We start from the raw sequence: 16,378 nt of genomic DNA, 5'->3' as shown, positions 1-16,378 counted from the left end.
AACGTTGCAGACCTGTAAACTGGCAGCCAAAGGGCTAGTGCTAGTGCTGCGAGGGTTAGATCTGCTTACCAAAAGACAAAATAACCATGAATATTCGTTGTCTTTGACCCCAACAATATGTTCTGAGCATCGGGGAATACAATTTCCCACCCCAGCCTATATCACTCGGACTACTAGCCACACACACAGGGGCAATATTCTTTGTCTCTGGTGTTACTGATATTGATGCACTGATCTTGAGGATTCAAGTTACTGCACAAATGAAGTCTGAAGTCACACTAAATACATAAAGGTAGTTTGATGTCATGCCCTACTACACCACACATGAAGTTGTTCATTACACATAATATATCAAAAACAAATAGAGAAAAAAAAAACAATGAACGTAAAATAGCGAAGATAAAAACAAGGAAGTATTTAAACACTTACTATGAGGACTCTAAAGAAGCAAACTGGCCAGTAATTTACAGAATATGCAAACCTTACAAAATGCATTCAGTGCAACTTTACCTAGTGACAGCAAGACTTGGTGAATTTCTTTCATCAGATTTGCATAAAGATCCTTCTGCCATTTTTGTAAAAGCTCCCACTCCTCCCGTGAAAAACAGGCAACAACATCCTGGAATGTAAGCAGCGCCTGGAAGGATTGTGAATACATACATTTATGTCATACTCCAAACTAGACAGTCAGCCACAATACAGAATCAATGTTTATAAGATAATGCAGGGTATTCTTTCATATAGCATTTGGATAACTCAAACTCTACATGATAATACAGTAGTGATGGTGGCAGACGAGCCACAACACCATATCTTCCTCCAATCTATCAAGGTGCGGCCAGTACTTTAAATGAACAAAATATCAATGCTAGAAACTCCTCACACCTTTCGATCTGTTTTATTGTTTAATCATAGAGTTGGCACTGGTCACAAGACGCCCTGATACCAATGCACTGTTCCATAACTGCAGATGCATTAGAAATGTGTGTTGCAGGTACAAATGCACATTTACTATGTCTGGGCCACAGGATGTTTTGGAGACAGAGTTAAGCAAACACTTGGTGGCAAACAAAGTTTGATCACTTTTCTGAATTCCAGGTGGCTGTATTGTAATCTTAATTCTAGGCAGAAGGTATACAAGTTTTTGGGACCAATAACTTAGAGGAGTCAACTCTCCTGATAAGCACACCTGTATTTATTTCCCTGTTTATTTTTCATCTACTGATGGTCTTCGATCTTGTCTAAAGGCATATTGTGAAAAGAGCATAAAAAAGCAGACCAGGCTTTTGGGATTAGGCAAACAACATTAAATGTTAAGTTTATCACATGGAAAGATTAAGGTGATTGGGCTCCCAATTTAACATGATGTGCCCTTTTAAGTTTTAACACTATGTTCTAAGTCACTTGTAGTTTTTTGGGGCCATATGTAGGTAATCTACATTTACCGATTCAAAAATACCGAATTTTACCGATTCTGTATTTTAGAATCGGTATATGCTATGTAGGAAAAAAAAAAAAAAAATCGGTAAATCTTACCGAATCGTTAAGATTCGGTATTTAAGAATCGGTATTTACCGATTCGGTAATTCTATGTCAGGATGGAGGCGAGGATTATGCAGTCCTTTTTTCTCTTTATTCAACTAGCAGGTTCAAAGTTACACAATACAAAAAACTTTAATCAAACTACAACTCCCATGAGCACATGGGGCACAGTGTCCATAGCAACCATAGTCCAATGCCACGGGCATCCGCCATATAAATGCTTATGATGTCCCTTCCGCTTCCTCTTTCTTCTCTGCTCGTCAGTTAAGTCACACTTTATTTACTTTTCCGGATGAACTGTGTCTTTGATGAGCCATTGTTGATATGTTATGTTATGTTAAAAAAATGTATACCGCGCTCGATCACCATACAGTTTCATGGCGCTCATAACAAATGCGGAGGGCAGGAACGGGTATTACTCGAAGGCTGAGTGGAAGAGAAACGTTTTCAGCATCCTACGAAAGCAATCGTAGGTAGGGCAATGTCGGAAAGCAGATGGGAGGGAGTTCCAGATTTTGGGGGCCAAAAACGAAAAACATAAACCGCCATGTTTTTTGCGTTTGATGTTAGGGATGACTAAAAGGTTATGAGAGGAGGAACGGAGATCTCTGGAGGGAACATATCGCTTCAGACTAGAAGAAGTGAAAACAGGGGCCAAATCAGACAGAGCTTTAAATACCGTGCAGCCCAGTTTGAAGGTGCAACGCTTAGCCACCGGGAGCCAATGCAGGCTCCGCAGTAGCAGAGAAACATGCTGGTGCTTAGGTTGATGGTAAACCAGGCGTGCTGCCAGGTTTTGAACCAGCTGCAACCTGTGGAGATGGTATGCAGGAATTCCCGCATACAGAGTGTTGGCGTAGTCAATTCTGGACGTAACGAGGGCCATGATGATAAGGATAAGTGCATCTCTAGTGAGAAATCTGCAGATTTTACGTATCCTGCGCAGATGGAAGAAGCAGGATGACGTGAATGCACTAATCTGGGGCCTCATAGATAGGTCACTGGAGATGACTACGCCAAGGCTCTTCACAGAGTTGACGGGGCAGGGAGGAGGCCCTAGTGAGGGAGGCCAGAAGCTGTCATTCCATGGGTTGGCTGCTCCACCCACCAGCACAAGCTCGGTCTTGGTGGGATTTAATTTGAGCTGGCTGTGGTACATCCATTCCGATATCTCAAGCATGGTGAATTGGAAACTAGTGCGGGAGGAAAGGGAGGTATCGATGGGAAAAATTAGCTGCAAATCGTCCGCGTAATTGAAGATAGTGGCTGCGGATTTGCGAAGGGAAGCAATCAAGGGCTGCATGTACAAATTAAATAACAGAGGGGATAGAGCGGAGCCCTGTGGGACTCCGCAGGATAGGGGGGAATAGGAGGCGGAGAAGGTAAACAGGTGCACTGCCTGAGAACGCCTGTCCAGAAAGGATCTAACCCATTCAAGAGCTGTGCCCTGAATGCCAGCATTTTTGACACGGTCGATCAATATTGCATGATGGACCGTGTCAAAGGCCGCCGATAAGTCCAACAAGACAAGTGCTTGGGAGATGTTATTATCGGCGCCCTTTCTTAGGGCATCCATAACAGCCACGATGACCACATCGGTGGAATGAAGTGGGCGGAAACCGGCTTGCTGGGCCTCCAAAAAGGACGAGCTCTCAATAAAAGCGCTCAGGCAGCGAGTGACATATGTCTCCAAGATTTTCCCCAGATAGGGGAGAAGGGAGATAGGCCTATAATTGCTCAAGACCGTAGGGTCAGCATTGGTCTTTTTTAGGATCGGTATCACAACTGCCTGTTTAAAGGAGTCCGGGACCACCCCCGTCGCCAGCGAGTTGTTAAGTAATGCCGGGGGGGGGTCGGGGCAGGCTAAAAAGATTTCACTAAGGACTTGGGGAGGGCAACAATCATTGGGGAGCCAGAGCTCACTTTATGCAGTAGTGAATAAAACATCCGAGAGGGAGATCGGGGGAAAGACGTCCAGGCAGCAAGGATTTCTGGGAGGTAAAGAAGGAGGAAAAGAGGATGAGGGCGGGGGGATATTGTTCTTGATGGTGGTGATTTTGTCAATGAAAAAAACATTAAGTGAGTCGCACAAAGACTGTGAAGGTTGGGGTTGAGGGGTGACACGGTCTGGCAGAGAGAGCTCATTCACTATGGAGAAGATATCCTTTGCCTTAGAAGCAGACTCCATCATTTTTTGGGAAAAGTAAGTTGTTTTAGCCAGTAAGATGGATTTTTTATAGGCTTTCAAACGGTCCACAAACTCAACTTTTAGTTGTTGGTCATAGTTGCGCCTCAAACGGCACTCAGCATGGCGTAGGGCCAATTTGTACAGCTTTAGTTGGTCCGTAAACCACCGCTGGGCGTCATGGGGGCGCCTAGTTTTTAGAGTTTTCAGAGGGGCGACAGTATTACAGGCGGACAGCAGCCATTGTTCTAAAAGGAAGGCCTGGCGAGTCACCTGGGCGGAGGTTGGAGGGACTGTAGAGGCCAATATGGAATGAAGTTCCACCAGGTTGGCTCTCTTCCAGTTCCGAGCAGTGAAATTGGTCGTAGGGGAAGGGCGACTGGGGTAGTCAAATTAAGGGAGAAAGAGATAAAGCAGTGATCTGACCAAGAGCAAGGGGTCACTATAGGGGACGAAATTTCGAGATTGGCCGTCCACACTTGATCTAAGATGTGACCTTTGCAGTGAGTGGGTATTATAATGTGTGGCGACAGTTCAGGCCTGATAAAAGATCAGAAAATTCCTCCGAGAGGTGACTTTCCCGGGGGTCAGAGGGCCAGTAATTGAAGTCTCCGATAATCATAACCTTGGCATGGTTAATGATAAGTTGGGAGATAAGATCACCAAACTGTTGAGGGAAAGAGGGCATAAGGTCAGGGGGTCTATACACAAGGACAACAATGAAAGAGGACCTGGGAGAAGTGAATTTGATAGTGAGACTTTCCGTTCTGGGGATCGTCGCACAGGCCAAGGTAGTTAAAGTATGCTGGGAGTGGATGATGGCTGCCACCCCACCACCGGCTTGCCCCGCAGGTCGATTGGATTGCAGGATATAATAGCCGGCGGGGATGGCGGCGAGAATGTCAGGGACGGAGTCCTCAGTTAGCCAAGTCTCTGATAAAAGGAGGATATCCACAGCTCTATCGTCTAGCAGCTGGAAAATTTCAAGCTGATGTTTCACCATTGACCGTGTATTGAGGTATATCACGGTCAATGGAGTGGCCCCAAGCGTTGACGATTTGAGGGGAGGAGGTATCGGCTCAGAACAGGGGAAAGGAATCTCTGAGCTAAAGGTACCCAGAGAAACAAGAATGCCACAAGCCAGAGCAGTCTTTACATCGTGGGCCTGTAAGGGTACCGTGCGGCAAAGCATTAAAAGGTCAGCGGAAGAATAAGTAATAAGTTGGGCATTATGACTGACCCCGAGGCCCGGTCGGCCGCGGACGGGCTTAATTTAGGCGCGAAGTCGGCGCTCCCGCTGCGCTTCCGCCAGGCTGCCATTTTATACAACCCAGGGAGTGAGCCACTAGACCGCTAACCTGCAAGGTGGAGAGGCAGGGCGGAAGTGGTGCCAGGAATAGGAAGTGGCGCTCGGCTACAAGACCCTCCGCACAAACGACACAAAGCCGGGGCGGAACGGGGTCAAGAGCGATGGAAAAACAGGTAAGAAAGTTTTTGCCAAGATCAGGATCCCACAAATGCAGTACACAGTGCGAGTTTGCACAAACAAGATTAGTTCCACATAGCTTTAAAATCAGCTTGTTAAAATACACAGCGAGACAAGCACATACCCGCAGCCTAAATCGCCGCGTTTGTCAGGGGAGAGCTCCAGCTGTCACGCCTAAAATAGAAAAATTTCAGCAACCACTAAACCGCTAACCTGCAAGGTGGAGAGGCAGGGCGGAAGTGGTGCCAGGAACTGGAAGTGGCGCTCGGCTACACGACCCTCCGCACAAACGGCACAAAGCCGGGGCGGAACGGGGTCAAGAGCGATGGAAAAACAGGTAATAAAGTTTTAGCCAAGATCAGGTTCCCACAAATGCAGTACACAGTGCGAGTTTGCACAAACAAGATTAGTTCCACATAGCTTTAAAATCAGCTTGTTAAAATACACAGCGAGACAAGCACACACCCGCAGCCTAAATCGCCGCGTTTGTGCCTGTGCATGCCCGCTGCCTTAGCGTTATTGTTGGACGCACGTCAAGCTTCTGCTCGCACCTCTTTGTTCTTTTTTGACGCGCGTCAGGCTCTGCCTGCGCCGTCAGTACCCTCTGTTTGTCGCAGACCGAGTCAGCGCGCTCCCGCGCTTCCCAGCTCTATGGGGCGCCCGACACAAGGAGAGACGGCTTGTTCAGCGGTTCTCTCCTCGGTGTGACGGCGCGTTGAGGCACGATGAGGTACTGCACCCGAATTTTTGACAGCTAGGTTTTTTGAGCACTGGCGCGGGGGCTACCTTTAAGTAAATAGGACAAAGGTGTATTTTAGTGCTCTCACCCTCATCTGCGATATGTCGTATGAAAAATCAAACGCCTCAATTCAGGAGGCGGAACAGTGTTGGCCTCCCTAACCCTTGCCGCCTGCTGTGGGTCTCGCGCTCTAGCAGGCCCTGGATATGGCGCTGGCCCCCCTGAGGGATAAAGTGGACGCTCTTGCCCATAGTATCCCCGGGGTGTTCGGTACTCCAGTGCAAGCAGGACACGGATCAGGCGGCGCGCAGGGTGGTGGTAAGAGTACCGCGAAGCGCCACGCGGGACACCTGGAGGAGTTCGACCGTCTGAGGGACTCTTTCCGTAAGAGTGCGCGGACGCTTAAACCTGTACCCTGCCGGGAGGGTTTTTACCCCGGAGAAAATGGCGCCGAGGTTGCCCCGGAATCGGACCAGGATGATGGTTTCCCCGTGGAGGGAGAGGGTGTATCCGAGTGTAGGAGAGTAGGGTCTGCAATCCTATGATCACCCAGATTTTTGCTTTTTTGCTGCACTGGTTTACGACTTTCCCTGGCTGTGGGCCTGCTAATCAGACCCACAGCCTAGCTGTTCTCTCTATCCAAATTGTACTCAGGTACTGAATTGGCACTGGGCCCTCTCCAAGTCCCTGTACCCAGGGCTGAGGTGTACCCAGAAGTCTCCCAGGGGCTGAAGCATGTATTATGCCACCCCTGGGCTGACTAACTAAACTGACACAACTGGCTGCACGACAGCTGGGGCAAGGTGGTGTACTCACCCTTTGCTTTAGATATAGTATACCTATATCTAACCCTAAAATGGACACACAGATCTCCTATCAGTCACTCCTATGGCAGGCCTTAACAATCCTGAAGGCAGAGTGCTTGGAATCGTGTGAGATGGTGCTCTGGCATGAGCTGAGCCTGTCTACGGTTTTCGGGATCCATCCCTTAGCCGTTTCCATGATATCGCATACCATATACTCTTAAGTGCATTATAATCCTCGCGGTTATATGCCAACTCTGGTATCGCTTTATCAAAACATGTCGAGTAAGGTGTCATACGAATTGGAATACTAACCCCTCGCCAATTCTGGCGACGGGGTTAGCATTCCACCCTTCTAGAGGGACACGACATGTATGTAACCCCTAACCCCGGTTAAAGTCAAACAGAGCCTCAGCTCCACAAAATGGATGCTGCCACCGAGACACAAGTCTGCCCTCCTGCTGCTGGGAGTCCTCCCAGAGCAGGAGATAAGGACAAAGGGTTTCCTGCCAGGGGCGGTGCCAGCACCGTCCCAGACAGGGTTTTGTGTATTGTAGGTAGGCAGGGCTTTAGAGGAAGGTGACTGCACGTGGCACCCCGGTGCTCACTGTGCATAGGCTGGCTGGAACCAGTTCCAGGGTCACTCCAGACCCTGTGCTGGGGAAAAGCCCGCCAAGGAAGTGGGTGTAACCACCCCCCTCCTGGTCCCACCCCTAGGGCAGGACTTAGTCGCGTGCCAGCCCCTTTTTACAGGATAAAGGTAGGAACTGGCCCCCTTCCAAATCAGATCATCTTTGAATCCTGAAACTACTTTCCACGAAAGGAACTCAAGACTTCTTCCTAAGATTTCTCCCTTGTGACTAAGGAGTAGTCACCCTGCATCCGCAGGCACCATCTACAGAACACTGCGGTCTGCTGCAAGTCCTTCCTCCGGAATCCGACTGCCCAGCTCGACGAGAACCGGCTTCCCTGGCACCTCTGACCTCTACCTACATCATCAGTCACGCTGAGATTCGTGGGTGTGACGAGACCTCGAGGGACCGGCCATCTTCAAGACTGCACGACTTCTGAACAACAAGCCCGCCGAGTGAATTCCTGGTGAGTGCTTTGGGGTCCGAGAAGCCCCCACCCTGAGCAGCTCCAGCACCGAAGAGCAGCCCCCCAGCATCTCCACGATCTGCGTGGGGCCCTTCTGCTTTTTACTGCTCACCGCGTTGTTTGGCTACTAGCCCGCTGGCTTGTGGCCTTCCTGACGACGCCCGACGACATTTCTGCTGCTGGTCTGGTTGCTCCAGACTGGCCCTTGCTTCCCTCCATCGGAGAAGTACCCTGGACCCTCCTGGTCCGCCCAAGACGCCATTTTAGGTCCACCGCGTGGGCCTTGCATTTGCCAAGACTTGTTGCCCAATCCTGGGTCCAGCGACGTCGACAGCAAGAACCTCCGTGGGACAGCTCGCACCTCCATCCTGGTCGCCGACAACGCCTCCTGGTCCGAGAGACTGCAGAGCCCAGCAGCGCCCACTCACCTGACTGCGGTGACTTCGCCCGGTGCCATCCTGGTGCCCACTTAATCACTGGCTAGTGATTCAAGAACTTGGTCCCCTCTGCTTTCAGGTTTTCTTCTTCCTTGATCCAGGCTTGGATCCATCGAACTTTTCTTCACTGGTCGCCTGCCAGCAACTTCTTCCTTCCAGGCTCCTGGTCCGGCAACGAGATCCCCGACGTCTTTTTAGACCTATGCAGCTGCAGCCCCTGGGCTAGGTAACTTCGGCACTTCGGTGTCCCAGCATAGCCTCACTATCCAAGGGTCAGGATCCACTGTCGTTTTCTCCCTACCAGGTCGGGTTCGCCCGTGAACACTAACTTTGCCTTTACTAGCCTCCATAGACTTTGTCCCGCATCCCGCGTGAGAGTGCACCCTCTGCACCCGAGTCCCCTAGGTCTCCTAGAAGTAATCTAACGATTCCCTAGTCAAGTCCTAGCGATTCCAAAGCCTATTAGTACAGTTACTTACCTGCTAGTAATTCGCATTCCACTTTTAGAATATATGGTTTTTCGTGCCCCTCGGGCATTTGTGTATAACGTGCTAACTTAAGTATTTTCGTAAGAGTTTTGTTGTGTGCCTAGCACCCTGTCCTCATAAAGTAAAGTAAAGTAAAGTCCACATTTGTAAAGCGCACAATCACCCGTAAGGGTCTCTAGGCGCTGGGGGGCCGTCGGGAAGATTAAGCGAGCTATTGCCCAGAGTCACATGGTGCTGGGCTAACCTGCCGCCGGAGCCGGGGATCGAACCGTGGTCCCCAGATTCCAGCGTCAGTCGCCCTGGCCGCGGCGCCACAGGGTTGTTGTGATTCTAATAACTACACTGTTTATTTTCATAACACTTGTGTGGTGTCCTTTCACTGGGTGTTCAAGGGGTAATGTGATGGTAAAACAGCTGGCTTAACACGCCCTCTAGAGTCTTAGCCTTAGACTGCTCGTATCCACGCTACTAGGATAGCTGGTCTATAAGGTTGACTTACAACCAATCATCAATAAGGGTTGTTTGGACTGATATATAGTGATCACTAGAATAGTGAACACTGCACATCAGGCCAACTTCTCACATTGGTGAGCAGCGGTTGGGATTTGAGCTTGCTGTTGTTTTACCACACATGCCCTAAGAATATCTTGTGAAAGATCACATAAGTACTAAAGGTACATATAACTTAGCTTAGAATATTCTGAGTTCTACTGAACCAGCTGTTGTAGCTCCTAGGGCCTAGCACACCCTAAACTAAAACTCTAGCAAGGGATCAGTAGGCAAACACATAGTGTAGGTAAGTGCACCACTTACACCTCACTAGAAAAGCATGTCTACCCAGGGAGATTCTACTGAGACTCCCCTGGTCAGTGTTGACCCTCCACAGGTCACTTCAAGATATGCAGCTCTCAGTTTCCAGGAGATGAGACAGATCTGTGTCTCCAGAAAACTGAAGCAGGGGTCTAACCCCACCATTCCCTTTCTGATAGGTCTCTTAGAGACATATGATGCCAGAAAGCTTTCTCAGTTACATGAGAACATGCCAGCCTTAGAGGGAACCTCTGGGGATCCAGATCTCCCCAACATTGCTACTGCAGTTGAGGAGGAGGATCAAGAGGAACTCTCTGGGGATGAGGTAGACAAAGGTCTTGAGGTAGTCAGAAGGTTAACCAGGGCCAACTTAGACTTACTTGGGCTAGGATCTGGGGGACCCCCAGTACTAACCCGAAGTGGGCCTAACCTTGGAGTTAGGAGAGATAGATCTCTTTCTAGGGACTCCAATAGATCTCTGCACTCTAATGCCTCTTCTCAGGGGAGAAGGAATCCTCCACAGAGGAGATTTACTTCCCCTCAGAGAAGGGAGCATGAAGCTAGGATGAGACAAGCTGAACTGCGGATTGAAAGGGAAGAAATTGCCCTGGCCAAAGAGAAGCTTGCCCTGGCAAGAGAGCAGCAGATGAGTGGGTTAGCTCCCACTGGTGGCAGCAATCTCCCAAGAGATAGAGAGAAGGGTTTAGACACTAAACACCTGACTAAAATAGTGCCCCCCTTTAAGCAAGGGGATGATATCCAGAAATGGATGGCTGCTCTGGAGAGGGCCTGCACTGTGCAGGGCATTCCCCAGAGTCAGTGGGCAGCTATACTGTGGCTCTCCTTTGATGGTAAAGGTAGAGATAAGCTCCTCACTACAAGGGTGGAGGATGCTAACAATTACCAGGTCCTGAAGAATACACTGGTTGATGGGTTTGGTTTAACCACTGAGCAGTACAGGTTGCTGTTCAGAGATACCCAGAAAACTCAGTCTCAGGACTGGTCTGATTTTGTGGATTGTGCCACTAAGGCTTTGGAGGGCTGGTTGCTGGGTAGCAAGGTTACAGATTACACAGGATTGTATAATCTAATGATGAGAGAACACATTTTAAACAATTGTCAGAACCAGTTGCTGCACCAGCACCTTGTTGATTCAGATCTGACCTCTCCCCAAGAATTGGGAAAGAAGGCAGACAAATGGGTCAGGACAAGGATCAAGCAGAACCAGAACCAGAACCAGGGTGGTCAGAAGAAAGCAGACTAGAAGGGTAATGTTAAGAATGAGCAAAATGACCAGAAGTCTTCACCAGGTCCCCAACAAACCAAAGAGGGTGGGGGTCAGGCTTCCCAGAAGAAGAAGACTCAAGAAGGCCAGTCAAAAAGGTGGTGCCAGTACTGCAAAAGTAAATCTCACTGGTTTAGTGAGTGCACCAAAAGAGGAGGACAAACTCCTGCCACTACAGCCCCTAAGGCAACTGCACCCCCTAGTACAGTCAGTAGTGGTAGTGTACCTCCCAAGGCATTAGTTGGGTTAACCTTGGGTACTGAGGGGTCTGACAACTTAGTTGGCACACTCACTCAGGCTGTCCTTGTCTGTACAGGGGATATGGATATGTCCCCTGAAATAAGTCCCAATACTTTGGGCAAATACAGGCAGACACCTTTGATTAATGGCAAGATGGCTCAGGCCTATAGGGACACTTGTGCCAGTGTCACCATGGTGACACCTAACTTTGTGGACCCTGGACAGATCATGCCAGGTACTGATTTCCTGGTGACCAATGCCAGCAATGTCACTACTAGTCATAGTGTGGCAATTGTGGCTTTCTCCTGGGGTGGAGTGAAGGGACAAAAGAAAGTTGTAGTCAGTTCAGACCTCCCAGTTGATTGTTTGTTGGGCAATGATTTGGAGTCATCACAATGGTCAGAAGTGGAGCAGAGGACTCACATGGAGATGTTAGGCTTGCCAGCACATGTGCTTGCTGTGACTAGGTCACAGGCCAGAAAATGCCCCACTGAACAGGTGCTGGATCCTGAAATTATGGACCAGACACCTCCCAAGAAGAAGAGCAGTAAGGGTAAGGCTTTGCCTTCCCCCTTGCCCCAGGTTGAGGATCAAGTCTCTGAGGAGGCTGATCTGAGAGAGCTGAGGGAAACTGAGCCTAAAGAGCTTGAACTTGATCAAGTTGAGTTTCTGGGCTCAGGGGGACCCTCCAGAGCAGACCTGGGGAAGGAACAGTTGAGCTGCCCTTCCCTTGAACCCCTCAGACAGCAGGCTGCTGCTGAGGCTGCAGGGAATGCCACAGGTGCCCACAGGGTATACTGGGAAGATGGACTCCTGTACTCTGAGTCAAGAGACCCCAAGCCTGGTGCAACCAGGAGGCTGGTCATCCCCTTGTCTCTGAGAGGTTTCCTTCTCACCTTGGCCCATGAGATTCCCCTTGCAGGTCCATTTAGGTCAGACAAAGACTTGGGACAGGCTTGTCTCACACTTTCACTGGCCCCATATGAATGAGAATACCAAGGAGTTTTGTCGCTCATGTGTCACTTGCCAAGCCAGTGGTAAGTCAGGTGGCACAACAAAGGCCCCCCTCATACCACTACCTGTGGTGGGGGTTCCCTTTGAAAGAGTGTTGATTGACATTGTTGGTCCAATGGAACCCCAGACAGCATCAGGACACAAGTTTATACTGGTGGTGGTGGACCATGCCACCAGGTATCCTGAGGCTATTCCCCTTAGGACCACTACAGCCCCTGTAGTGGCAAGAGCCCTAGTTGGAGTGTTCTCCAGAGTGGGTTTTCCAAAGGAGGTCGTTTCTGACAGAGGTACAAACTTCATGTCAGGATATCTGACTGCCATGTGGAAAGAGTGTGGTGTGAACTACAAGTTCACCACACCCTATCATCCACAATGCAATGGGCTTGTTGAGAGATTCAACAGGACCCTGAAAGGGATGATTCATGGACTACCTGAACCTCTTAGGAGAAGATGGGATGTCCTGATCCCCTGCCTCTTGTTTGCTTACAGAGAGGTCCCACAGAAGGGGGTTGGCTACAGCCCTTTTGAGCTTCTGTATGGGCATCCTGTAAGAGGACCCCTGTGTTTGGTGAAGGAAGGATGGGAGAGACCTCTCAAAAAGCCTGCAACCAACATAGTGGACTATGTACTTGGTCTCCGCTCCAGGATGGCTGAGTATATGGAAAAGGCATCCAAAAACCTTGAGGCCAGCCAAGAACTTCAAAAAGCTTGGCATGACCAAAAGGCTGTACTGACTGTGTACCAGCCAGGACAGAAGGCGTGGGTGCTGGAGCCAGTGGCCCCAGCAGCTCTGAAAGACAAATGGTCTGGGCCCCACACCATCATTGAGCAAAAGGGAGAGGTTACCTACTTGGTGGACCTTGGAACTCCCAGGAGCCCTCTCAGAGTGCTCCATGTTAACAGGCTCAAGGCATATGTTGACAGGAAGGACATGAGCTTGCTCATGGCCACAGATGAGGGGCAGGAGGAAGAGAGTGACCCTCTCCCAGACCTGCTCACTCAGAATCCTGATGATGGATCAGTTGATGGTGTTGTCTTTTGTGGCAGCCTCACTGAACATCAGCAACAGGATTGCAGGCAAGTCTTGCAATCCTTCAGACATATGTTCTCTCTGACACCCAGCCAAACTGATTGGTGTACCCATGATGTTGACACTGGAGACAGCCTGCCTGTCAAGAGTAAAATCTACAGACAGCCTGATCATGTTAGAGACTGCATCAAAACTGAAGTGCAGAAAATGTTGTAGCTGGGAGTCATTGAGCCCTCAGATAGCCCTTGGGCTAGCCCAGTAGTTCTAGTGCCAAAGCCTCACACCCAGGGTGGTAAGAGAGAGATGAGGTTTTGCGTAGACTACAGAGGCCTCAATGCAGTCACTAAGACTGATGCCCACCCAATACCAAGAGCAGATGAGCTTATAGATAGATTGGCTTCTGCCAACTTCTTAAGCACATTTGATTTGACAGCTGGGTATTGGCAAATCAGGTTAGCTGAGGAAGCCAAACCTAAGACAGCATTTTCTACCCCTGGAGGGCATTATCAATTTGTGGTAATGCCCTTTGGACTGAAAAATGCCCCTGCCACCTTCCAAAGGTTGGTGAATCAAGTCCTCACTGGGCTGGATGACTTCTGTGCAGCTTATCTTGACGATATTGCTGTCTTTAGCTCCACCTGGGAGGATCACCTGGTCCACCTGAGGAAAGTGTTAGAGGCCCTGCAAAAGGCAGGCCTCACTATCAAGGCCACAAAGTGCCAGATAGGGCAGACACAGGTTGTATACCTGGGCCACCTTGTAGGTGGAGGCCAGGTTCAGCCACTGGAGAGTAAGATACAGGCCATCAAGGACTGGACTCCTCCAATCACCCAGACTCAGGTTCGAGCTTTCTTGGGCCTGACTGGGTACTATAGGAAGTTTGTCAGAAATTATGGGTCCATAGTGACCCCCCTTAATGACCTGACAAGCAAGAAGATGCCAAAGAAAGTTCAGTGGACAGCAAGCTGTCAGAAAGCATTCAATGACCTAAAGCAGGCCATGTGCACAGCACCTATCCTCAAGAGTCCAGATTACTCCAAGCCATTCATTGTCCAAACAGATGCTTCTGAGTTGGGTGTGGGAGCTGTTCTGTCTCAACTGAATTTTGATGGTAATGATCAGCCTATTGCTTTCATTAGTAGGAGGTTGACACCCAGAGAGAAAAATTGGTCAGCTATTGAGAGGGAGGCCTTTGCTGTGGTCTGGGCCCTGAAGAAGCTGAGGGCCTACTTGTTTGGCACTCACTTCACCATTCAGACAGACCATAAGCCCCTCTTGTGGCTAAATCAGATGAAGGGTGAAAACCCCAAACTGCTTAGGTGGTCCATTTCCCTACAGGGGATGGATTTTACAGTGGAGCATAGACCTGGGACTGATCACAGCAATGCTGATGGGCTCTCCAGGTATTTCCACTTAGAGCAAGAAGACTCACCTGGTCAAGGTTAGTTTATTGTCCCAAAGTTTGGGGGGGGGGGTCATGTAGGAGAGTAGGGTCTGCAATCCTATGATCACCCAGATTTTTGCTTTTTTGCTGCACTGGTTTACGACTTTCCCTGGCTGTGGGCCTGCTAATCAGACCCACAGCCTAGCTGTTCTCTCTATCCAAATTGTACTCAGGTACTGAATTGGCACTGGGCCCTCTCCAAGTCCCTGTACCCAGGGCTGAGGTGTACCCAGAAGTCTCCCAGGGGCTGAAGCATGTATTATGCCACCCCTGGGCTGACTAACTAAACTGACACAACTGGCTGCACGACAGCTGGGGCAAGGTGGTGTACTCACCCTTTGCTTTAGATATAGTATACCTATATCTAACCCTAAAATGGACACACAGATCTCCTATCAGTCACTCCTATGGCAGGCCTTAACAATCCTGAAGGCAGAGTGCTTGGAATCGTGTGAGATGGTGCTCTGGCATGAGCTGAGCCTGTCTACGGTTTTCGGGATCCATCCCTTAGCCGTTTCCATGATATCGCATACCATATACTCTTAAGTGCATTATAATCCTCGCGGTTATATGCCAACTCTGGTATCGCTTTATCAAAACATGTCGAGTAAGGTGTCATACGAATTGGAATACTAACCCCTCGCCAATTCTGGCGACGGGGTTAGCATTCCACCCTTCTAGAGGGACACGACATGTATGTAACCCCTAACCCCGGTTAAAGTCAAACAGAGCCTCAGCTCCACAAAATGGATGCTGCCACCGAGACACAAGTCTGCCCTCCTGCTGCTGGGAGTCCTCCCAGAGCAGGAGATAAGGACAAAGGGTTTCCTGCCAGGGGCGGTGCCAGCACCGTCCCAGACAGGGTTTTGTGTATTGTAGGTAGGCAGGGCTTTAGAGGAAGGTGACTGCACGTGGCACCCCGGTGCTCACTGTGCATAGGCTGGCTGGAACCAGTTCCAGGGTCACTCCAGACCCTGTGCTGGGGAAAAGCCCGCCAAGGAAGTGGGTGTAACCACCCCCCTCCTGGTCCCACCCCTAGGGCAGGACTTAGTCGCGTGCCAGCCCCTTTTTACAGGATAAAGGTAGGAACTGGCCCCCTTCCAAATCAGATCATCTTTGAATCCTGAAACTACTTTCCACGAAAGGAACTCAAGACTTCTTCCTAAGATTTCTCCCTTGTGACTAAGGAGTAGTCACCCTGCATCCGCAGGCACCATCTACAGAACACTGCGGTCTGCTGCAAGTCCTTCCTCCGGAATCCGACTGCCCAGCTCGACGAGAACCGGCTTCCCTGGCACCTCTGACCTCTACCTACATCATCAGTCACGCTGAGATTCGTGGGTGTGACGAGACCTCGAGGGACCGGCCATCTTCAAGACTGCACGACTTCTGAACAACAAGCCCGCCGAGTGAATTCCTGGTGAGTGCTTTGGGGTCCGAGAAGCCCCCACCCTGAGCAGCTCCAGCACCGAAGAGCAGCCCCCCAGCATCTCCACGATCTGCGTGGGGCCCTTCTGCTTTTTACTGCTCACCGCGTTGTTTGGCTACTAGCCCGCTGGCTTGTGGCCTTCCTGACGACGCCCGACGACATTTCTGCTGCTGGTCTGGTTGCTCCAGACTGGCCCTTGCTTCCCTCCATCGGAGAAGTACCCTGGACCCTCCTGGTCCGCCCAAGACGCCATTTTAGGTCCACCGCGTGGGCCTTGCATTTGCCAAGACTTGTTGCCCAATCCTGGGTCCAGCGACGTCGACAGCAAGAACCTCCGTGGGACAGCTC

At 49.9% G+C, this 16,378-nt stretch overlaps 1 protein-coding gene across 5 annotated transcripts in view; it reads right to left on the bottom strand.

The window, feature by feature from the left end:
* LOC144772335 (uncharacterized) overlaps positions 1–16,378 on the bottom strand; it is an 84,010-nt gene that overhangs the window by 42,918 nt on the left and 24,714 nt on the right. For 4 of the 5 annotated variants that reach the window (XM_078656578.1, XM_078656581.1, XM_078656579.1 and 1 more), the window contains exon 2: positions 511–637. In XM_078656578.1, coding sequence (XP_078512704.1) covers positions 511–637 — 127 coding nt within the window. The remainder of the gene's footprint in view (positions 1–510; positions 638–16,378) is intronic. The other variant, XM_078656580.1, reaches the window with a different exon arrangement.

Source organism: Lissotriton helveticus, chromosome 8, assembly GCF_964261635.1.
Source record: "Lissotriton helveticus chromosome 8, aLisHel1.1, whole genome shotgun sequence".
In the NCBI taxonomy this organism is placed as follows: domain Eukaryota; kingdom Metazoa; phylum Chordata; class Amphibia; order Caudata; family Salamandridae; genus Lissotriton; species Lissotriton helveticus.
This window is presented reverse-complemented; position numbering and strand designations above follow the sequence as displayed.